This window comes from Stegostoma tigrinum, chromosome 11 (genome assembly GCF_030684315.1).
Source record: "Stegostoma tigrinum isolate sSteTig4 chromosome 11, sSteTig4.hap1, whole genome shotgun sequence".
Taxonomy (NCBI): Eukaryota; Metazoa; Chordata; class Chondrichthyes; order Orectolobiformes; family Stegostomatidae; genus Stegostoma; species Stegostoma tigrinum.
This window is the reverse complement of record NC_081364.1, coordinates 49,337,752-49,361,959: the sequence shown is the minus strand read 5'-3', so window position 1 is coordinate 49,361,959 and position 24,208 is coordinate 49,337,752. Positions and strand designations below refer to the sequence as shown.

Here is a 24,208-nt window from a genome sequence, read left to right as displayed (position 1 = left end):
CTTGGCCTGTGTTCATCCAGCTCTACACCTTGTTATCTCAGATTCTCCAGCATCTGCAGTTTCTACTATCTCTGAAACAATGCCTACTCTCAGTTTGGTGACAGATTCCCTGCACTGGAGTGAAATACAAATTATACTGCTAGGTACTAAAACTATTTGAATTTAAAAGATCTTAACGTTTAGCACTGTATATATGCAAACCGATGCCTTAGACTCATACTAATTACAATGATAAGGAATTCAATTGGCAATAACAAAGATCAAGCTGATCAATCTAGGGGGCTCTAGACTTCTTACATTATCCTAAATGTGTGTAGTTGGCATTTATTCAAAAAGCTAAAAAAGTTAAAGTCAGTTTCTTTCTTAAGAAGAATAACGTCTGAACAGCAGCTCAGCAAACAATAGCCTCAATTTTGTAATGGGACAGTCTGCCTGTGAAATATACCTGTCAAAGATTATCAGGGTATTTTTTGGCTGCAAAACCCTGACATTTATTTGCACTAGATTTACATCACTGTGCCCCCTTCAGGCATTGTTGGGGACAGGCATCAGAGGAAGCCAGTGTACCATTTAGAGGCAAAATGGGGAATGAATCAGACTTTTCTCTTAATTACTACAATTTGTGGCAGTAAAGGAAGCAGATCAGATGAAAACAGGTTCAAACTATTGATTAATACTGATGACTACTGTTGAATGTGGGATAGATTTTGCACAACTTCAGCAATAAAATCAAAAACAAGTGTCAAAGTGTCTTTCAACTGAACAGGAATATCAGGTTGGAAAGTCAAATAACAATGCACAGCTAGGATATCTAATATTCAGCAAAGTAATGAGAAAATATACTTTATAGCAAATTACAGCAACTTTTATTTGTATAGATGCCGGAAATATTTCTGCAACCCATCAGTCTGAACGGATTTCACCGGCAAGACTCAATTAATTGAAACCTTTAGTTTCCATCCATTTAGAAGATAAAGCAAGTATGTTGAAGAATAAACTATCAAATAAAACCAAGCCATAATATATATAAACAAATTAAGTCGAGGGCAAAACTATCAAGAACTCTTGGTACTAATCTTCTTCTCATAGCAATTTAAGCTATAAATTGGCGGGTGACTACAGCATGGGAATGATATTTCCTGTTATACTGACAGTACAAGAAACAAATGGTGTGATATTAACTCTACCCACCTAATGAAAAATTTGCTGATTAAACAGTTAATTTGCCCAAAATTAACTTTTTGATAAACAGCCGTCCACATCAGTTTGACCATGTGTTTTGCTTCATTCTTTTTAGAGGTTGGCCAAGCTGACAGCAGGCTCATGTAAATGTACTGATCCCAACTGAGATCTTACGGTAACTGAATGCATGGAAACATTCACAATAAGGTTAACAAGTTATGTGTTGTATATGGGTACAGAATGATTGTGATTACGGAGACACAGTGACCAAGGCTGGGAATTCAATCTATAGGATGGACAGACAGAACAGAAAAGGAGGTAGGTTGATATTGTTAATGAAAGATGAAATCAGTGCAACAGTAAGGAATGATATTCATGTAAGTAATCCCAATGCAGAATCAGTCTGGGTGAGCTAAGAAGGAACTAGGGCCAGAAAACATTGCTAGGGGTTGTCTACTGATCTCCAAAGAGTTGTAGTGAGGCAGAGGTGGCATTAAACAGAAATTAGAAATGCCTGCGACAGGTGTGCTACAGTAATTATGGGTGATTTCATGCCACATATAGACTGGCTAAACCATTAGAAATAATACTGTGGAAGATGTATTGTTAGAGTTTGCACAAGATGGATTTTCAGACCAGAATTTTGAAGAGCCAACTCAGGGGTATGCTATGCTATGCTAGACTTGGTTTCATAAAAGGGAATGAAAAGGTGATAATGAATACGTTCATTGTGAGAGGTCCTTAGGACAAAATGACTACGTCAGAACAGAATTCTTCACTGGGATAGAAAGTGAAATGGCATGGTGGCTCTGTGGTTAGTACCGCTGCCTCGCAGTGCCAGGGACCCAGGTTTGATTCCATCCTCGGGTGACTGTCTGTCTGGAGTTTGCACATTCTCCCTGTGTCTGCCTGGGTGCTCTGGTTTCCTCCCACAGTCCAAAAATGTGCAGGCTAGGTGGATTGGCCATGCTAAGTTGCCCAAAGTATTCAGGGATGTGTGGGTTTATAGGGGGATGGGTTTGGGTGGGATGCTCTGTAGGTCTGTCTGGACTTGTTCGGTCGAAAGGCCTGTTTCCATACTGTAGGGATTCTATTCTAAAGTCTAAATGAAAAACTAGAAAGGTATAGGGCGTTTGTGTGCTATGATAGATTGGGTAACGATTAAAATAGACAATGGCTAATATTTAATAACAAATACAAGCTTTGCAGCAATTATGTACTCCTCCTGGGTGAAAGAACACAACAGAAAAAAATGGTCCAAATATAGCTAACAAAAGAAATTGAAAATAAAGAGGACTGCTATAAAATTGCTCAAAAAAGTAGTAAGCCTGAGGTCTGGGAGCAGTTTAAAATTCAGCAAAGAGGAGACGAAGATGGAAAACAGAGAATGAGAATAAAATTGCAAGGAACATAAAATCTGACTGTAGCTTTTCTATAAATATGTAAAAATGAGATTCACAAAGACAAATGTAATTCTCTTACAGTCTAGTGTTAGAGAATAAGATAATGGCAGAGCAATTAAACAAGTATTTTTGTTCTGTTTCCACAGAAGAAATAAAAACCTTCCCAGAAATGCTAGGGTCTTTTGGGAAAGGAAATTTTAAGGAAATGAGAAGCAAAATAGTTTAGGAGAAATTAACATGATTGAAAGCTAATAAATCCCAAGGGCGTGACAAGCTAAATCCTGGTGTACTATATGGAGGTAGCCATGAAAATTGCAAATGTATTGGTTGATATGTACCAAGATTGTTTACATTTTACAGCAGATTGGAGAGTGGCAATGTAATCACCATTATTTTAAAAGAGGAGAGAGGGAGTAAACCTCATAGGCTAAGGTCATCTAACGTCAGTAGTAGAGAAAGTGCTTTTACAAGAGATGTGATAACAAGACATTGAGAAAATGCCAACAGGTATGCAAAAAAATCAACATACGTTTATGAAAAGGAAATTGTTTCTGAGAAACCCACTGGAAACATTTCAGGACAATATTAGTAGAGGAGGGGAAACCAGTAGATGTGGTTTATTTTCAGAAATGTTTTGTAAAAGTCCCACATTAGAGGTTATTATGCAAATTCAAAGCATATGGCATTGATGATAACATATAGGCATGGATGGAGAATACAGGAATCAGGCAGACAGGAATCAGAGATTAGGAATAAATGTGTCATTTTTAAGAATGGAAGGCAGTGACAAGTCAGGTACTGCAGAGATTAGTGCTGGAGAGTCTAGGCTTTTGTGCTCAAGTCAAAAAGTGAGACTTGAGCCCATAACCTCTGATTCAAAGAGCATGAGTGCTGCCAATTAAATGATGGCTGACTTCCTACTGAAGATCTACCAAGATGATGAAGAAGCACAGACTGACAGTTTTTAAAAATTTCCTTCATGGCATTAGAAGCACCCGGAATGCTCTTATGGGTTTTACAAGAGAAGCTGTGGATTTCCCTTCTCTGAATTCCCTCAGCTCCCATCTTTGAAGTGACTCTCACCAAACCCTTTGCTCCATTCCTACTTTCAGGCCAATTATTTGGCAAGAGCTGCATGATTTGCCCAGAGGTGGTGGTCAGTAGAATAGAAAAAAGGCTTTTCTGATTAAAACTCTGCCAGAGGAAAGCAGGAAATTAAATCACCAACATGTTTTTAATTTGCAAACCAGCTGCGAGTTAAAACCCACTTCCTTGTGAAATGGCAGCTGAGTATTTTGATCCGCATCTGTGCAGAGCGGTAATTGTCGTTGGATTGCTGCTCAAACTTTTGTATAGCCCCATCGGGGGGGTCAGCAGGGGTAACTGAAGAGAGGTTGGAGTGGGTAGTGTCAGTGTGAGTGATTGCGGTGTTATTTCTGTGGTAACCTAAGAGTTGGATTAAGTTTAATCGGTTTAAAATTTACTGGGTAACTTTTCAGGCAAATATGCCAGAACAATACAAAATCTCAGATGGAAAGGGTGTCAGGGAACAATTGAAACTTTCTAGGCAAGTATCACAGACCTCAGTCATTGGAGCCTCCACAGGATTCCAATACACAACTTGTGTTCAATGTTCTATCTCTGTCATTCTGGAGATTAGAAATTTTGGGCCTTTATTTTCAGATTTAAGGCAAGTTGTTATATTTTTGTCTTGCAAGCTTGCAACAAGTTTTATAAAGCTCACTATTTATAGAATGGGCAAATTGTTGCAGAACCATTGTTTAATTAGCAAAAAGTCTGAAAAGGGATAGAACTGTAATTCAGCTTCACTGTGGAATCTTGAACCATGAAAAATATACTTGATTGGACTGCTGTTATTAATATTTTTATTATGTATTTTTCTTTTATTTTCCTCAAATTGTTGGGTCATTATTCCACATGTGCCCTCTGACTTATAATTGAATGAATACTCTTCATGTGAGAGTCCGACTACTGGGTGCTGGCAGGTTAATTGTCCATTGAAGAATTTTAGCCAATTCCCAGTTCTTTCTATACTTGGTTTTCATTGAGGCAGACTTTAAGTAGAGTCACTCAAAAGTGATTACGAACAGGATCTTTTGGTGATCTTTCTCCTTCCAATAAAAAATTCTCAACCCCACAGCAGACAAGGCATTATTAACTTTAATTGTTAGACTGTATTCCCCATCTCTAGTTGTCTAGTTGGCATTTAGAGTCAACTAGAAAGTATGAGCTTTAAATCATATGAAAGCCACAGCGTCTAACAGTGACAAGTTCCCTTCTGCAATAAATATTAATGCATCAGTTAGAGGTTTACATGAAATATGTTGAATTTGCAAATGACAGAATCAGAAACTTAGGAAAACTGGAAGCCATGGCACATAATGGCTGTGGTTGCTCATTGAAAGAACAGTGATATTTACTCCCACACTTTAGTTTTTTGCTCATTGCCTGGCAAGCCCCTCATCCTCAAGTAACTATCTGACTCACTTCTAAAGAGTTTTATGAAATCAGCTTTCACCACTTATTCAGGGACAGCATTTAGCTCTTGGTAACTCTGCAATAGCGAAAAAAAACCTCAACTCCCCTTTAGATCTTTTGCCAATGATTTTAAATCAATGGGACTTGGTTACTGATCCATTCACCAGAGGGATAACTTTTCTCCACCTACTTAATCAAAATCTCTCATTATCTTGCAATATATTCACAACAGGGTACCTCCCAACCTTCTTTGTCTCAAGGGACCTGTCTTAAATATTCTAACCTTTCCACAAAACTGAATCTACTCAATCCTGTTACCCCATCAGTGCCCCAGCCCTGCCTCTCTGCTTCATCATCCTCTCTAAAGTGTTTACATCTTTCTCGGAATGCGGTGCTAGAATTGTGTGTGATATTCCAACAGAAAGATAACCAGTAACTGACAAGGTTCCAGCAAGCCATCTTTGTTTTTATATTCATTGCTATTTCGTAGAAATCCAAGTAACCTACATGATTTTTGAACCATCTTATTGACTTGCCATGCAAGCTTTAAGAAATTGTGAATATAGCTGTCTCTCTGCTCAGCTGCACTTTACAGGATTATGCCATTGAAAAAATTCTATCTTTCCAAGTCAGCCTTCCAAAGCTCATCAGTCATTCCTGCTAATTTTGAATTCTGTCTGCCATGCTCCCACATATTCCACCCGTCCATGTGATTCTGAAACCCATAGCCACCCTCAACACTATTACCTTTTCGAAGTTTTAAATTATCTGCAAACTTCTAATGTTGCTCTTGAAAGTAAATTGTAAAAACTGACATGTAATGAACCCTGGGAAACATCAGCCCATACGCATGTCTACTTCAGAAGCATGACTTCACGAAATAATTCGATCAAGTTTGTTAGGCACAATTTGTCTTTAACAAATTCATGTTGATTCTCCTCAATTAACACATACCTTTCCAAGTAAAAGTTTATTTTGTCATTGATAACAGTTTCCTAAACCTTTAAAACCTTGTTCTTAGGCTGACAATCTGTCATTTTCTGTTTGTTTAAATTGATAATACTCAAATTCTGGCTGTTGCTGCCGGTATTTAACGCCTGTCTCCAACTGCCATAAGGAACATGGTGCTGAGCTGCAGCCCATGTCGTGCAGGTACCCGTTGTACTGTTAGGGAGGATGTCCTGGGATTTTGACCCAGCAACAATGAAAGAACAGCAATATATTTCCAAGTCAGGATTCTGTGTGTTTTGAAGAGGGACTCTAACAGGCAGTAGTGCATTTATGTTTTTGTTCCCCTTATTCATCTGATTGGTAAAAGTTATGGGTTTCAAAGGCACAATCTATGGGGCCTGGGTGAGCTATTGCAATGCATCCTGTAGATGGCATGCACTGCCGCTACTGGGTGTCACTGGTGGAATGAATGAATGTTGAAGCTGTTAGGTAGGGTACCAGTCAAACAAGGTGCTTTGTCTTGCATGGCACGTGCTTTTTGAGTGATAATGGAGCTGCATTCATCCACGCGGGTGGACAGTATTTCCTCACACTCCTGACTTGTGTCTTGCGGATGGACAGTATGTTTTGGGGAGTCAGTAGATAAGTTATTTGCCATAGAGTTCACAGGCTATCACTTGCTCTTGTAAGTGCAGCATTTATATGACTGGTCCAGTTCAGTTTTTGGTCAATGCATGCTGATAGTGGGCAATCCAGCGGTAGTCACACCATTCAATGCCATGGGGAAATATTTAGATTCTCTCTTATTGGAGACAGTCATTGTGTGGCATATGTGTGGAATGCAGTGACACATGTGGCGCAGATTTTACTTACCCCTCAAAAGCCCAAGCCAGAATGTTGTCGAGCTCCTGGTGCATTTGAACATGGACTGCTTCAGTATTTGAAAGGTGCTGAACATTGTGGAATCATCAAATATCTGACCTTTGTCCTTATAATGGAGGGGAGGTATTTAAGTAAGCAGCTGAAAATGGTTGGGCCTAGGACACTACTCTGAGGAACATCCTGCAGAGATGTCCCATGCCTGAGTTGATTGGTTGGGGTCAGCGCAAAGGAAGATGATTATAAGTCTGTCAGACAAATGGAAAGCCTTCTCTAATTCCAAGTGACTCACGTTTTGTTAGTCTCCTTGGTCCACAGTCATATGTCACCTCGATGTCAAGGACAATCACCCTCATTTTACCCCTTGAGTTCGGCTCTTTTATCCATGTTTGGACCAAGGCTGTCACGAGGTCAGGGGCTGATAGCATGGAGAAAGTCAAACTTAGATTCTGAGCAGGTTACTGTCTAGTCAGTGTCACTTGATAGCACTGTCAATTATATCCTCTGTAACTTTGCTGATGATTGAGAGTGGAAAAAGGGTCAGTAATTGGTCATATTGGATTTTCCCTGCTTTTTGTGAATAGGACATATCTGGGCAATTTTCCCCATCTATCCTCTGGATAGATACCAATGTTGTAGCTTTACTGAAACAGCTAGGCAAGGGATTGGCTAGTTCTGGAGCACAAGTTTTCAGTACTATTGCCAGAATGTGGTCATAGCCCCATAGCCTTTACTGTATTTTGTATTTCCAGACATTTCTTGTTATATGGAATGAATCAAATTGACATTAGAGACCTCAGGCGTAGGCCGAAATAGATCGTCCACTTGCCACCTGGTTTAAGATAGATGCAAAATGTTTCAACCTTGTCTTTTGCATGGATGAGCTGGGCTCTTCCAAGATTGATACTGGGGATATTTATGGAACATTCATTTCCAGTGAGGTGTTTAATTGTCCACCACTATTCATGACTGCTTATGCTACCTTGTAAGGAAGTAGTCATGTGATATAACTTCATTGGATGGACACCTTTTTGTGTCAGGCATTGCTGGTGCTGCTCCTGCATTTTTTATTGAAGTTGTTTGACCCTTGGCTTGTTGGTAATGGTAGAAACAGAGATTGTCCTGGTTATGAGGTTATTGATTGTAGTTGAACATGGTTCTGAAGCTACTGACAGTCAAGTGTGTCTCATGGATGCCCAGTTGAGAGTTGATAGTGCCAAGCAACTCAAGTGTATCCCTCTCTCCTTTCTTGAATAATGGTATAGCATTAGCAAACCTCTGATCCTTGCCTCCTCGAGTGAGGCTTAAGATTGCAACCAGTTCTTCTGGAATTTACATTCCATATGGATCATGTTATTTACCAATGTTTGGTAACATAGACAATTTTAATACATCTCATCTATTACTGTTGTATCTATAGCTTCACTCTCCTTGCTTAAGTACAAATTTCATACCATCCATTGTTTTAGTAAGGACAAATACAAAATACTGTTTTAATACTTTAACTATTGCCTCTGCCTGACAGAAATGATCATGTTTAATGAAATCAGTTTCCCAATTTTCAAAAGATTGAACTCAGAACCTAACAACTAAGCTACTGTGCCTATATTAAGTACAACTTTTCTGGTCATAGTAGCGTGGTTTCAGAGTGAAGAGTTTAAAACTGAGTAATTAGAGGACAATGAGAAAAATGCTACTGTAAGCTGGTGCTTCCTTTATTCCCTTTCATACTTTTATTCGGATGAAGATACATTGGCCCATCAATTTAGTTGCTAAACGTTATGAAGGACAGAATATTCTCAACTGGGCACTAAATAACTGTAAGCATAGGAAGGTGGTGCTGTAGTAGTGATGTCACTGGACTGGTAAGCTACAATCCCAGGCAAATGTTCTGAGGACATGGGTCTGAATCCCATGCACGCAGTGCAATGTGAATTTAATAACCAAATTTGGAATAAGAACATGTAACCATTGTCCATTTCTGTAAAAGCTACCTGGTTCACTAAAGCCCTTGATGGAAAGAGCTTTGTTGTCCTTACTTGGTCTGACCTACATGTGACTCCAGACCCACAGGAATGTGGTTGATTCTGAACTGTCCATGGATAATTATGGATGGGCAATAAATGCTGGCCTAGTCAAATGATGCTCACATCCTGTAAATTACTGAGCATAAAGGATATGAGAGTAATTTTCACTGAGGGTGTCAGTGGAAAACTGTTGTCTTTTGGTCCTGCACACCCTGCCCAACTTTAATTTTTGTTAACTTCAATGGAATGGGAAGTTGGGATAGGAGTTATAACCTCATTCATAATCAGAAATTTTCCACTTGAATTCAAAACAAAGATGACCCCCACGGTTTCTAATTCATGAACATTTTTCCATTCCTATTTTATGTAATTCAACATGTGTATACTTAATTAAATTTGCAGTTTTAAAACTTAGATAATCTAGATCTGAAACATTAAATAAACATTCCAGGCTGTAAAGGATCTTTTCACTCCTATATAATTTTAATCACTCTGTCCTGATGTATAGTGACACGCCACAGCAGCCCGTGAATGTTTGAACTCAGGCGCTCTGGGTCAAAAGTAGGAACACTATCAAAAAACCACAAGAGCCCTATGTTTTCACTTTCATGCTTCTGATCAGAGAGAACTTCAGTATTTTACTTCCAAAACTCACCCCCTTCCCTTTTACTTTTTAATTTAAATTCACCTCAGGCTCTCCTTTTCTATCAAATTAGTTCCATACTGGACCTTGCAGAAATAACAAAGTGAATTTTGATTGGCACGGTAGCACCCAGACTTCAGCACTCATGAGTCCACTTGCCGGTTACATGAACTAAAAAAGTGAATCACTTCTTAAATACGTAATTGTTGAGTCATGCAAATATAGGTTTTGACCATTCTAGTTTTTGCACACTGTTTTTAGAGTAGGCACTGGAGTTTCTTCAACGGCTGCGGTCCATTTGAGGTTGGTACATGTGGTGTTTTGAAAGGGTGTTCTAAGACAGTGTCCCAGTAACAATGGAGGAACACAATATCATTCAAAACAAGATGGCAGATGGCTTGAAAAGGATCTGGCCAATGCCTGTGTTCTCACGCATCTGCTGCTCTTGTCCTTCTAGGTGGTGGTGGTCATAGGTTTGGAAGGTGCTGTAAAGGAGCTGCTGCAAATTGTGGCAGTGCATCTTGAGATTGTACACACAATTGCCACTGGCATCAGTGGAGGAGGAAGTAAATGTTGAAGGTGGTGGTTGGGTGCCAGTGAAGCTGGTTGCTTTGTCCTAAATGATTTCATGCTTCTTCAGTGTTGCATTCATCCAGGCAAGTAGATAGTATCCCATCAGACTCGTGATTTGTGCTTTGCAGATGGGTGAACATAATTTGGGAAGTTAGAAGTTAAGTTACTCACTGCAGAATTCTTCATCTCTGACCTGTTTTTGTAGACATATCATATATGGGGGTAGTCCAGTTCAATGTCTGGTCAATGGTGACCCTACTATGTTAACAATAAATTCAGCAACGGTAATACCATTACTGTCATCAGGAAATGGTTAGATTCTGTCTTCCTGAATCTCTGCTCATTGTTTAGTTGTCCACTATCATCCATGACAGGAACGTAGAGCTTCAGTCTGCTCCTTAACACTGTTGACTGGATATTGCTTTGGCGGTTTTGCGTGTAAATTGTCCTGCATTGTAGCTTCACCAGGTTGCTACTTCAGCTTTAGGCACTTGTGATGCTGCTCCTAGCATGACCTCTTGCACTCTTCATTGAACCAGAGCTGATCTCCTGGCCTGGCTGTAATGATAATTTGGTGGTTATGCTGAGCCATGAAGTGAGTGAGTGACTGCTGCCGATGGTCCATAGTGTCTCAGAGGTGCTCAGCTTTGAGTTGCTGGATCTAACAAAATATGTCCCATTTAGGACATTGATAGTGTCACACAACAACTTGGAGGGTATTCTGAACATGAAGATGGGACTTTGTCTCCAAAAGGGCTGGGCTGTGGTCATTTCTATCAATACTATCAAGGATGGTTGCACTTGCCACATGCAGTTTTAGTCAACATGGGAGTACTGACACATCAGCTGGGGGGGGGGGGGGGGGAAGAGGCGGCAAAAGTGGTCAAGTTTGATGTGATCCCACGAGACTTCACGGAGTCTGCAGACAATATGAGGACCCCAGGACAACTCTCTCCCACCTCTCATGGATCTATCCTGCTGGTGGGAAAAGACACGTGCAGGGATAGTGATGATAAAGTAAGATTTTGTGAGAGTGAGAATGACTATGTCAAAATGTTAATTGACTAGTCTCCGGGGTAGCTCTCTGAATTTTGGCACTAGCCCCCAGATGTTCTTAACAAAGGCTTTGTAGGGTCAATAGGCTGCTTGTGCTATTGTCGTTTCCAGTGCCTAGGTCAATGATCCTTTCTTGTTTCATTCCTTTCTTTAGGCTTTTTTTTGTGGCTTTGATACAAGTGGCTTGAAGGGCCATTTCATAGTGCAGTTAAAGAATCAGCCACAATGCTGTGGATCTTGAGTCATATGTAGGCCAGACCAGGTAAAGGAGATGGATTCCCTCCCCTAAAAGATATTAGTGCATTAGGTAGCCTTTTACAACACTGACTCTGTGGTCACCATCAGCTTGCTTTCAAATCTGTATTTAACTTTAATTCCGCTAGCTGTGTGGTAGGATTTGAACCGTGTCTTAGCCTGGCACTCTGGATTACTATTCCAGCAACATAATCACTATGTCACTATTTTCCCCATTCACTAAGTGTTAGGTAAAGCAATTCATTGAATAGGAGTTAATAAGCGCAAAGAAAACATTCTGGATAATGTGGAAACAATTAAAACACAATCAATAAGATACTTACAGCAAACTAAAAGCATTTCTAGTTCTACAACCTAGAGTTTTCCTTTAAGTTGAATGCTGACTGTTAATCTTATTTTGCATCAAGATGCTATGACTCTTCACATAAATTAATATCTTGGTACTGGAAATTTGGTCACAATGCATCAATCTTTATCCATCAGCATCCAAACCCAAAATATATTAAAGGATGTGCCCTTACTTTACAGGTTCCCATGATTCCCGGTCAAAGCCCCTATGAATCGACTGTGCGATTGATGACTCCATCAAGTCGACATATCTAACCACAAGAGGAGCGAAGACATCTTGAAGGTGTTTGTGGAATTTTCCATTTAACAGATTATCTAAAATTGAGAATTAAGGAACAGGTGCATTAATTTATGTTATTGGGAATCAGTGTCTATCGTCTATTGTCTAATACAGAAGATTAGAATGGGTCATTTAATTCCTCGTGCCTATTCTACCTTTTAATTAGATCATGACTGAGCTCAACCCATCTTTGCTTCATAGCCCTGAAACCCTTCATAAAAATCTATTTCAGTTCAAAGTTCCAGTGTCCAGGATCCAGAATACTTTGGGGCTGACTACTCTAATGTTCTACCGTGAACATGTGAAACTATGCCTTCTGATTTTGCTCCTGGATGATATTGCTCTAATTTTATGATCATATACCCTGATTCTTGATGCCTGTAGCAGAGGAAATAGTCTTACCTACAGCATTTTTAAAAAAAAATTTAAGTGCCTCATCTTTTATACTCAAAGGATTTCTAGACTTTGTACAAGCTTCTGATTATTTAGACCTCTTAAGCCCTGGTATCATTCTGGTTAATCTGTGATTCACACAGTTTGATAACATTATTGGGTAATACTCTCTGAAGAATCAGAATGACAGGATATATTTTAAAAACAGTTTACCATTTGCTTAATGCAATCATTATGGAATAAAAATTTGTCAGCACGTGATTTCAGGAATGATGGCTGTGCATCTTCAACATGTACCTGAGCTGAGAATCTGAAGACCAGCCTGAAATTGGACCTTAAGCCTGGCCGAAATGAAAAGCACAAACTGTGTTGTATTCACTAAAAGACAGCTTACTCATTTTTTTGGAAAAAATTCCAGCAGCAATCTCCATTGGCTACAAAAATGGATGAAAGTTGACGGGACATTATAGAGATCCAATTGCAGTCAACAACACTGGTGAGTGTTGAGCAGCTCCAGGCAAAGTGAATGATGTTAAGGACTTACCATTCTCTGGTGATCAATTGCTAGACTTCTACAAGTGTAAGAGCTAGTGGAGAAGTTCAGTGCTTCCTTGCTCAGCACGGTCCAGTTCTTAAAGGGGTCATAACAATATGTTTCAGTCTATTTGTAAGCAAATGTAAACATCCTAATCCTGATTTTTGGGTGATGGAAGAATGTCCCACCCAATATCAGCAACAATAGCCTCCAAAGTTAGTCTTTGCTGTACTTCTTTTATGCAGCCAAAGGTCCAATTCCTCATCTAGAACTCCAGCATGTTCTTTATTGATTCTCCCACACATTCTCAAATCTCAATACACGTGGTCTTCTATGGCTAAATATAAACTGATCAAGATTCATTGTAATATAGAAGAAATTAATTAAGTTAAGAACACATCAAGAAAATAATATGAAAACAGTGTATGAAAAACAACCTGTTTGAAAATGATACATACAATCACTCCTCAAGAAATCGTTGAGCAGCTGAAATAATGGAAAGCTGTCCCAGGTGTCCGGGGCCTGTGTTTCTAAAGCAGCATCCATGTCGACTGCAAACAGTGACAAGAAGGTCTCTGCATGCTCAACCATCAAATCTGACCACCAAGCAAAGGCCTTAGAAGAACAAAGCCAGAGAGAAAGAAAATGAATACAAATAACATTTCTTCATCATTTCATAAAGCTCTGCAGTAATCTGGATCGAGTCTAATTTATAGGGTAGGTGGAGTCAAAGGAGTTATTGTAAAGAAACAAGCAACCTGAAGTGAGGCTTCAAGAACAGTAGTATTCTATTCCAGTCCAATTCATTTCAATGGAGAAGCAGGATCTGTATTTCTGAACTTTGTACAGTCTAGGAAATTATAATCGTTTGTAGTCTGAGTGACCTACACAGCTAGAATGGTCCAAATATAACAAATATTGTTTTACTTTTTGTTGTTCTCTTAACAATAACTCACTGAAGTCATGCCATTTACCAGCTTACTACAAGACAATGCTTCTTTAGGTATTTTGGCTAATTTTAGTTTGCACTCTAGATATTCATGCAACTAGGACTTGTGCATGCTTTCCGGCCTTTGAGGCAGGCTTCCAATGACTTTAGGGAAGTTACATTCACATTCTGGGTGACTGAGATGTGAATGTGTTGAAAAATGCATGCATGTTTGTCGTGTATCTGTTGCTGGCTAGTAACATGCAACATATGGTAGTGCCGACAATGGAACTTTATACAATAATGCTGAGACAACATAATGTCAGTCTCATTTAATAGATATTCCTCTGTACACGTTCTTAAGCCCTTATATGACACTAACAGCATTCTTGTTTAATAATTTATCATATATGTGGGATTATATTTGAAATTCTGGTCAAATTTAATAAAATTCTCAGAATTATTTTTAAGCTCATGTTTTGTAGTCTCTTTCTAGACTCCATCAGGGATGATAATTGAGTGCTGTACACATTTCCATGGTTTCTGGTGATGCTCATCTAAGGTCAGGAAGTGCAGTGCACTGATTCACAGTCTGAAATAGAACCTAGAACAAATATCTCTTCTAGCCCCACACATGACTAAAAAATGTGGGTATCTAAAATAAAAACAAAAAACGTACTCAGAAAATTCAACAGATCGGGCAACACCTATCGAAGGAAACAGAATTATCATTTCATGTCATTGGTGTTTCATCAGAACCACGATGAAAACTCATTGACCTGAAATGTTAACACTCTCTCCATCCTGTCAGTTTGACACTCAACCCTAAACACTGTGGTTGACCAACACCTACCTACGATTGCTGATTTGAGTTTTAGTAGAACGCAAATTGGCATTCCAACCAAGGCTGAGAGTCAAATCTAAATCTAAAATCAATCCTTGGTTTGATTTACAAATAAAGAACTGATGGTTGACAGCATGAGCCACCACTTAGTTGGAATAAACTAAATGGCTCAAAATTTCTTGAAATGATCAAATGTACTGTGATTTTAAATGTGCCCAATGTTGCTTTATAAAGAAGTCCAATTTCAGATATGTGAGACAATGGGAACTGCAGATGCTGGAGACTCCAAGACAACAAAATGTGAGGCTGGATGAACACAGCAGGCCAAGCAGCATCTCAGGAGCACAAAAGCTGACGTTTCGGGCCTAGACCCTTCATCATCTCTGATGAAGGGTCTAGGCCCGAAACGTCAGCTTTTGTGCTCCTGAGATGCTGCTTGGCCTGCTGTGTTCATCCAGCCTCACATTTTGTTGTCAATTTCAGATATGTGTCTATTTTGTTCTAAATAATTGTCAAATCCATAGACCAATGCTGCTGTCGTTAAATATTTTTCACAGAAATGGTTCGCAAACCCAGCCTTTTTCTCTTATACAGTTAGTAGTGGTGTTGCTAATCCTTATATTTTCAAGTTTGATTATCTGCAATTTTGTGTTTGCTCTAGACACTCAGGAGAGGTCAACTGTGCTCAGAGATGGGCCAATTTATTTTGTTCAATTGAGCTTAAAGTCTGTCTGTCCCTGCTGAAAGTTAGGAGAAAATAGTTGTCTTTATTTGAACTGAGAGTATTTTATTATTTGCATATAAGGGTGTAATTAAATTGCAAGCTTTATGGTGGTATGATGCAATTCCCATCTCACAATGATGTTACTTTGGAGTCAGGGCTCAGACTGACTTGCAAAGAAGCAGAACTTATCGAGGAAATAGGCTCAGCTTACTTCAGTTTGACACCACAGTGCAAGTTGATTCAAAATTCAGTGCAGACTCAAAAATGCTAATTGGGCCTGGATTTTTAAAATGATCACCAAATATTCTTATGTTAACTGATGTTGGAAGCTACTGACTCATTGCCAGTATTTGGTGTTTGCACTGACATTAAAAGTTGGTGAACAGCAGGGCACGTGGTGGGGGCTGTGGTTCTGACTTCAAGGATTCTACTCCGACCAATGACTCTCAATAATGAATGCTATAAAATGTGTGCTGCTTTGTCAGGATTACAGGCTTGCACATGATACATGTTGCCAATGAGGACACTGCAACTATATTTGTGAACATCACATCTCAATTCACAAACCTATCAAAACCACTTAGCGTTCATTCAACTCCCTCACTGAGTAGCTGGTGTTCACCGAAACAGGAAAACATGCAGGTCATTCTGGCAGCAGTTATGATGCCTTTATTCTGCAGTAATTGACTGTACCATCAGCATTTCAGTCACTAAAAGAGAGGATGAGTATCTGACGATAAGGGCTAACCACTGACTGCCTGGCCATGAATCTGCTTTCAACCCAATACATATGGGAACATCATGCAAATAATGAGTCAAGTTGCCATGATAAATGTCACCAGACTACTGGAGTGTTTAAGCCACGCTTTTGTTGCCTGTGCTTCTCTGAATAAACGTTAAGCCTCATTCATTCACGGGATGAGGGTGTTGCTGGCTAGGCAGCATTTATTGCCGATCCCTAATTGCCAAGAGGGCAGTTCAGAGTCAACCACATTGCTGTGGATCTGGAGTCACATGTAGGCCAGATCACGTAAGGATGGCAGTTTCCTTCCCTAAAGGAGATTAGTGAACCAGATGCGTTTTTCTGACAATGGCAATAGATTCACGGTCATCATTAGACCCTTAATTCCAGATATTTATTGAACTGAAATTCCACCATCTCCCATGGCGGGATTCAAAACCATATTCCCAGAACATTAGCTGGGTCTCTGAATTAACAGTCCAGCGATAATATTGCTAGGTCATTGCCAGAGTGCATGGCATGGTCTGCTGTAGTCTGTTACATCCTGGGGACTCAACCCTTGAAACCAAATATATGATGAATCATTGAGAACGATGAGGAATTCAGAGGAAGGAGGAAGATGGGAAGGAGGAGGCAACTAATACATTAGTTTCTGTCCAGGCTGTCCCTGTTTAGCTCAAATGGTTGTAGTACCAGTGATGAGCATATCAATTCCTATCCGACAACACATCCATAGTAGCACAGCATCCCCTTGTTTACAACATTGAAATAAAAATCAACATAACAACCTTTCCACACCAATATTACCAAACAAGCCATCCAGTATTCAGTCCACAAGTCAACCAATCAACCTTGCACTTTTCCTTCATGTCTGTCTTCCACACAACTTTGCCTGACCTAGCGCTCCCTGTGCATTGCTGAACAAGTAGCTGCAGCATAACACACAGGATTGCCGGATTATAATGGGAAAGGGTGCAGATAACCTTGCAGTAGTGCTCAATGTGTGAGGGTGAAGCATGAGTCATAACGGATGTGATGGAGGTGTGGTGCATAGAGTGCTGTGAGAGATTGGTGCTGCAGTTGGTTGGAGATGACTTTGAAGGTGTACTCACTGGCCTTGGCCACACATGCGAGTACGCTGACCTTTTTTACAGCACAGCACCCGAGTCCTTATGGCTATGCTGCTGGCATTCACCTGCACACCTATCTGTTCCCATAGCCTTCTCAGAGTTTGGCTGTAAGGCCTCCTAGTACTCTGTTGATACAGCAGCCCTCTCCTTCAATTAATCTCCTGGAGTTTGGCCTCTAGGGCAGCCGTGTAAATGTTGGAAGATGCTTTAAGTCATGTTGTGCTTTTCCTGTATCTTTCCCAAACTGACTTCTAATATCACTTTCAACACCTGGTCCCATTAACATGTACCTCTCCTTTACGAAATGCTGGCTGGTTTAGTTTGCGATGGCTTGCTTGAACTTATACTAGTCTTGATGATTTTGTTTAGCCTGCTTAGGAGGCATGCAGCCACTCAGCAATGTGCTCAGTGTTGGCTGCATTCTGCGATCATTTAAATGAGCAGACAGCATGTAGCTTTTGCACAGCCTGTATCAAAAGCAATGGGGGATAGGATGATCACACATCGTCATCTCCATGACTGTGGGTCTTAAAAACATTTCTGTGCTATTGAATGGAGCTGGGCAAGGGCAGACTAATCTATTTGGATGACTGAGGAAGACTTTGCACGTGGATTGTGTTCTCAACTGTGTCAAAGGCTGCAAAAAGTCAAGAAGGACGCGGTGGGATAGATTTACTTTGTTACGAAGGATATCACGTGTGATTGCAGAAAAAGTCATTCCCGTATTGTGGAAAGGGTTTAAACATGGAACTGCAAGAAAGATGGACGTAAATCTGGCTATTGACAATACATTTGAGGACTTCAGAGAGGAATATGAAAATTGAAATACGCGGGTAATTTGCAAAGATGGACAGTCAAGGGTGAGTTCATTGAGGAGAGAGATGATGTCAGCAGACTTGAAAGGGCAGGCAAGCGTATTGGTGGGGAGAGAAACATTGAGGATGTCAGCTAACATGAGGACCAGGAAGAAAGGTTTGTTTGGCCAAGGAAGTAAAGGATGAGCTTGTACATGCCTCAAGAAGAGTAAACTTTACTCATGAAAATACTGATGCCTTCTTCTGATAGGAATAAGCTAAGGTGCTGTGAAATCTAATATTGCATAGTGATAATAAATTTGCTTATTCTGTTTCAATAAGGAATTTTTGATATGATTTGCACCCTTCAGTGCACTTGTTAAATCAGGAAGTTTCAGCTTTTGTTTCATGAATGTTGATGCTCATGATATTTTAATAGTCAAAATTTTAAAAGTGAAATAATGTAGAAGTTGGAATAGAATTAGATCTGATTCTTGGAAATTAAAATGTTCTAGCTAAATAGGGGTACACAGACCAGAATACAAGCATATGCTTATTTTCTTTTTATATATTCTTCTCTCTCCTCTGTTCTTCAGACCCCCCAAGGTTATGTAGCAAGGGTGGACAGGTGGTATATTCCTTGCCCTTTGCCAATGCACTTTGTTTAATATTTAGTGACTTATCCTCTGATCTTAGTTCCCTCTCTCATTCCCTGTGGGAGAGCTCCAGAACACTGCTTGGTGCCTTCCTCTGACAGCTCAGCCAATACCAAAAACTCAGCAGGCAGGCATATGAAGTCACAAACCTGCATCCTACTACCTTGTGACAGTATGTCCAAACAGTAGCTCTGTGTATCATCTACAAGACCTTTATGCTCCTAGGAATCCTCATGATAGCAATTTACAATAGGATCTTTGAGATACAGAACTTGAAGTTGCTGACTCTCTGATATAATGGGTATCTCAGGAGAAGGAAAAGGTCAAATCTCATGTTGTTTAAACATGAGTACACTATTTCTACTGTGCATCAGGCTCTTGGTTACAAGTTGTGAATGCAATGTTAAAATTTATATACATTTTCTCTCTATCAGGATGTTGTTAAAATAGGCAAGGCAGGTAATTATTACTCATCTCTTGTTACCCTAACAGTATTAAGCTAACCATCTAGAATGGTATTGGAGATGCATGTAGAGCAGAATAATAGGGATAGCAGATTACTTTCCATGAATGAAATTAGTGAACATTTGGGTTATTGACAACAGCTTGTATGTTTTTTTTTAAAGTTCTAGCCCATAAAGCTATACTAACTATACACTATACTATCCCATAAAACTAAAATATAGAATGAATTTACTAAAGCTGGGTGACCATTTCAAGTGGTTAAACTGTGAACAAAATCCGAAAGAAATAACCATTGCAGCAGATAAGCATACTGTTCTAGGTCAATTATTTGTTATTTATGACTCTGCTGAGCATAGTGAGAGGCAAGTCATTTGAAACAACAAAAATCACCTCAGATACTGGAAATCTGAAATGAGAAAAGGAAATATTGGAAATGCTCAGCAGGTCAGGAGCATCTGTGGATAGAGAGAAAGAGTAAAGGGGTTTTATGGTTTTACTGCAGATAAATTTTCAGTGGGGTGGGAATGGGGCTTTTACGAATGCAACATATTGCTGTAGATCTGGAGTCACAATGTAGATCAGAGCAATTAGGACGCAGATAGCTTTCCCTAAAGAACATAAGTGAGCCAGATCAGTTTTACAATAATCAATGAAAGTTTAAAGACACCACTACTAAGGCTAGCTTTCAATTCCCGACTTTATTGTTTGAGTTGAAATTCTATGAGTTTCCATGGGGTATTTGAATCCATGTGCCAGAACATTAGCATGGGTCTCTGGATTACTTTTCTAGTGACATTTCCAATATACAACCACCATCCCAGGATTGCCATAGGTTGTTGCTTAATTTTGACCCGGAGGTAGTCCCATTAAATCTAACCACGCCCTATCAGACTGATGCACCAGAGTCTTGTATCAAAGCTTAGGGACTGGGCTGGATGTTAAAAAAAGCAGATCAGGCTTGGGGTCACTGGAGGGTGAGCACACAAGTTTTACGAGCTTAGGGTCAGGATTGCAATCCCAAATTATCTCAGGGTTATAACCGGTTTCTGCCTTTCAGAGATGGGTAGCCAAATGAGAGAAATTGAAGCTAATTAAAGGACCACGTCCTGGCTGACAGGGATTTCCAGTAGGTAACATGGGTAAGTGATATTAGCCTGGACCATGGCCTGGCAATGACTGGCAGGCTCACATGAAGAAATGAGGGTCTTACACCTGGGGGTCCCTTGTAGGCTGCAACACAACACCGATAGCTGCTGGTCACTACCTCTTTCTGACCCTCCATTAGAAGGGTCCTCCTCCAAGGTGATGCTTATGATATTTTTAAACATGAAAAATGCTGATTTTTGCTCAGAGGACACTCCCATTTTGAATTTCCCCTCTCATTCAATTATGAATCTGTGACTCCTATGTTGGATGGTGGAGTTGTTGCTTTGTCATTGCTGGAGGCCTGTTATAGGTCAATTAGCCTCATGAGTCAGCCCACAGTCCTTATTTAGATGGCAGGCCAGTAATAATTGTCTGGGTGAATCTGGAACGTGCATGTGCGGTCTGGGCCTGTAACAGGACCTGTCTTTGAATTCTTCAGGTTTCATTCAGTTTTCTGCAAAATGGAATGAAGGAACTAATCTGAATAAGAAATGTAAAGGCTATTCAATTGACTCCATGGAATTATTTTGATTAGTTAGTAGCCATTCAAATCCAGGAAATTTTAGAAACTACTTTGGAGGAAATTGTAGGAGCTATTTGAATATTAGAGCTGGTTTATAATTATTAAGAGGACAGTCTAAGCCAGTATGATCTCCTACAAGAACACAAGAAACACTGTGTATGTAGAAAGTATTCTGATAAAATAATAGTTTAGCATTAAATTACAGTATATCGCACTTTATGAAAGATTGCTTGGAAGGATTTCTACTGTAAAAACAATATCACTGTTTGCTTCTCATTTGATTATATTTCTGCTACGAAGAGGAGTTATTCAAAGTATACATATGTTGAATGTGTTAAGAAGAACATTTTGCAAAAAAAGGACACTGGTTGCAACTGCAATGTTGCATGTTCAAACAACAGCTGCTTGACTGGACTTGCTAACTTTACAAAACTTTCAGAGAGGCCACATGACTCTGTTTGTGGCTGCAAAGTATTGTTTTGAAACAAAGACCTTTTGCCCTCTGTACTTTTTTTCTCTCTGAATACCTTCTTATCAAGGTTTCACGTTGAAGAAAAATATCATCACCTTAAGGAGAAGATTCTCGAAGGTAAATACTGAATCTATACTACTGTCTCAAGATAATGGAAAATCAACCAACTAGAACCTTGAGAATTCTGGATGATTATACCAATGCATCCACTATCTCAGCAGCTACTTCCTTTAAAACACTAGGATGCAGGCTTTCAGGTCCACAACACTTGTCAACCTTTGATCCCACTGGGTTTCCTAGCACATCACAGCATGGTTATTAACAAGGCCTTCTGTCACCTCTTTCTCTACAGTGAGTCCAGGACCCACCACTGTATGCTTTGTTTCGGTTCGTCTTTTATTGACCTAAATTAAAAATCAAAACAATCATGGACTGACTTTAGTCTGAAAAATCAGATGTTTTGGATTATCAGCGCAATGGTCACTACAGTAAGTTCTTATTTGTACGACAGGTGGGGAGCATCATCCATCTACAGTGTAATTTTCCAACTGCATATATGTATTGATATCACATGTGGTGTTGTACTAATTTTAAATATACAAACTGCATTTAAAACATGACAAAAGTAAAATATTATGATAAAGTTATACAATTTGTATTTGGTAACTGTTGCATTAAAACTAAGACAAAAGTAAATGAATATTATGACAAAATATATGCAACAATTACCATTGGCCCGTTTATTGGAAATCTTGCCACATCTTCTCTTTCCTTGCCTTTACTGCTCTCTGATGGTGCTAATTGTTTCTGAGGTTCAGTTCTACATCTACTGGCAGTTTTTAGTACTTCACCCAAGAGACAACTTTCATTACTAAATGCTCATTGTTCAGTGGTAATTCTACACATTGGATATTAGCAGGCTAGTTTTCTTTGGGAGTAGAATTTGCATAAAGATCCTATGCATAGTATTTTAAGCATAAAAATAACCTATTCAAATACTACTAACAAAACTGCTTGTATTCAAGCCAATTTTATCCACTAATTTTTACAATTTATTAGTTTACTTCATGTATCGCTTTGTCACACTTTTTTCAGTAAACTACATAATCTTGCAACAACATGATGGAATGCATGACTCATTGTCCATATCACATTTACAGAAATAGCAAAAACATTTTTTAAACAACTGACTCATCATAATGCCTCTATACTTGAGAACCGATACTTAGCATAATCAGTCGTACATGAACTGATGCAATTTCATTATGATAAAACTCAAAGGCATTAAATCTATGCAGGCAAATAGAATAGGTTCAGGGAAGTTTCTAAGGGGTGAAGAATGGTGGTAGGATACAACTTCAGTGCTTGGCATAGCATCCATTAGGTACATGCAGTGGCTGTTTAGCCAGCCCAAATAATCTATATCTGCTACTCATTGCAAATAACAATTTTACAAGCACTGTCTGAGCAGTTGTTAGGAGATTATTTCGAAAAAAAGATTAGGAGCAAGGAAGACCCAGGTAAACTCCCATTAGGAAAGATGATATCTTTAGGACATGCACGAGACACATGGGGAGGTGACTCATTTCATTCAGACTAGTCACATACCTCTTTTCCCTGTAGTAATCCAATATTGATTGAACAGTAGGGAGGAAATTTGAATATGCAAATCAAGCATTAGTTGGGACTGCTGTATTATCTCTATACCATATAATAAAGGCACTTTGGATTCAATACTCCAGTTTCACACTTTTTCTTTAATTTAACATGTATACCCTCTCATATAAAATTAAATATAATCCAAAAATGTAGAAATAAATAGCTAAATACACTAATGCTGGAAAATTAAATAACATCCAGAAATATCTAAAATCAAAAGACACTATTAACCATGATATAACCAAAGTTTGATGTCTGGAGTAAGCATGTCTGGAGGCTGAATGTGGAAGGAGGCAATTTTAATGCAATTTGTTGTTGACTGCAGTTCTTTTGAAAATTATATCAAAACAAGTTTCACAGATGAAATAAAAAACAACTTCAATTAATGGAAGATGTTCAGACATAATAGATATTCTTGAGGGCTAATATACCTTCTACAATTTTCAGTCTGGTATAATTAAATCTGCTTACTTCCACAGAAATCAATTTAAGTGGTGCATACAGAAGCTACGAATTCGCAGGTACTCTCAGACAATTTGATTAAAAGACAGTACATTTCACTGCCACGTAAATCAGTTTGTTAAAGAGGGACATTCTATTGATACATATGTTTTTCTATTTTGAACGGTGCCCATTACTAAATTGCTTAGCAGTTAAGGTTATTGCTTTCATTGTGCACAGAGGAAAATTATCTAAGGATTGGTTGTGAGCTTCTAATAGTGAAGCTAAGCTTGAAGGGAACACACACTGGCAACACAGCTACAGCATCGCAGACCTGATTTTCCAACACTGAATCCCAATAAATGTTGCAGGTATCTGATTTCAAAATTGCCCCTCAACTGTATTAGGCTACCAAGGTGATTGGCATCCAACTGTGTCCAAAGCATTAATTATATCACTATTCAACTTTGAAAAAAAATTGTTAAAAACAATAAAACTCTGAGAAATTTCAAACTATAAATGGATACTGGAAGAGGACTGAGAGTATGTGGCATGGCAACAGATTTAAATAGTTAAATCGAGGGCCAATAGTGATGTGGACACTGCAGCCAGCATTTGAATCTATATCTGTTGTAGCCTTCTCAACCCTATTGTTTTTAA

At 39.1% G+C, this 24,208-nt stretch overlaps 1 protein-coding gene across 10 annotated transcripts in view; it reads right to left on the bottom strand.

Annotated features, from left to right (window-relative positions):
* The window catches only part of cadpsa (Ca2+-dependent activator protein for secretion a), a 491,603-nt gene that overhangs the window by 98,002 nt on the left and 369,393 nt on the right, over nucleotides 1–24,208 (bottom strand). For all 10 annotated transcript variants that reach the window (XM_059649938.1, XM_059649939.1, XM_059649942.1 and 7 more), the window contains 2 exons: nucleotides 13,483–13,639; nucleotides 11,990–12,131 (listed from right to left, as the gene is read on the bottom strand). In XM_059649938.1, coding sequence (XP_059505921.1) covers nucleotides 11,990–12,131; nucleotides 13,483–13,639 — 299 coding nt within the window. The remainder of the gene's footprint in view (nucleotides 1–11,989; nucleotides 12,132–13,482; nucleotides 13,640–24,208) is intronic.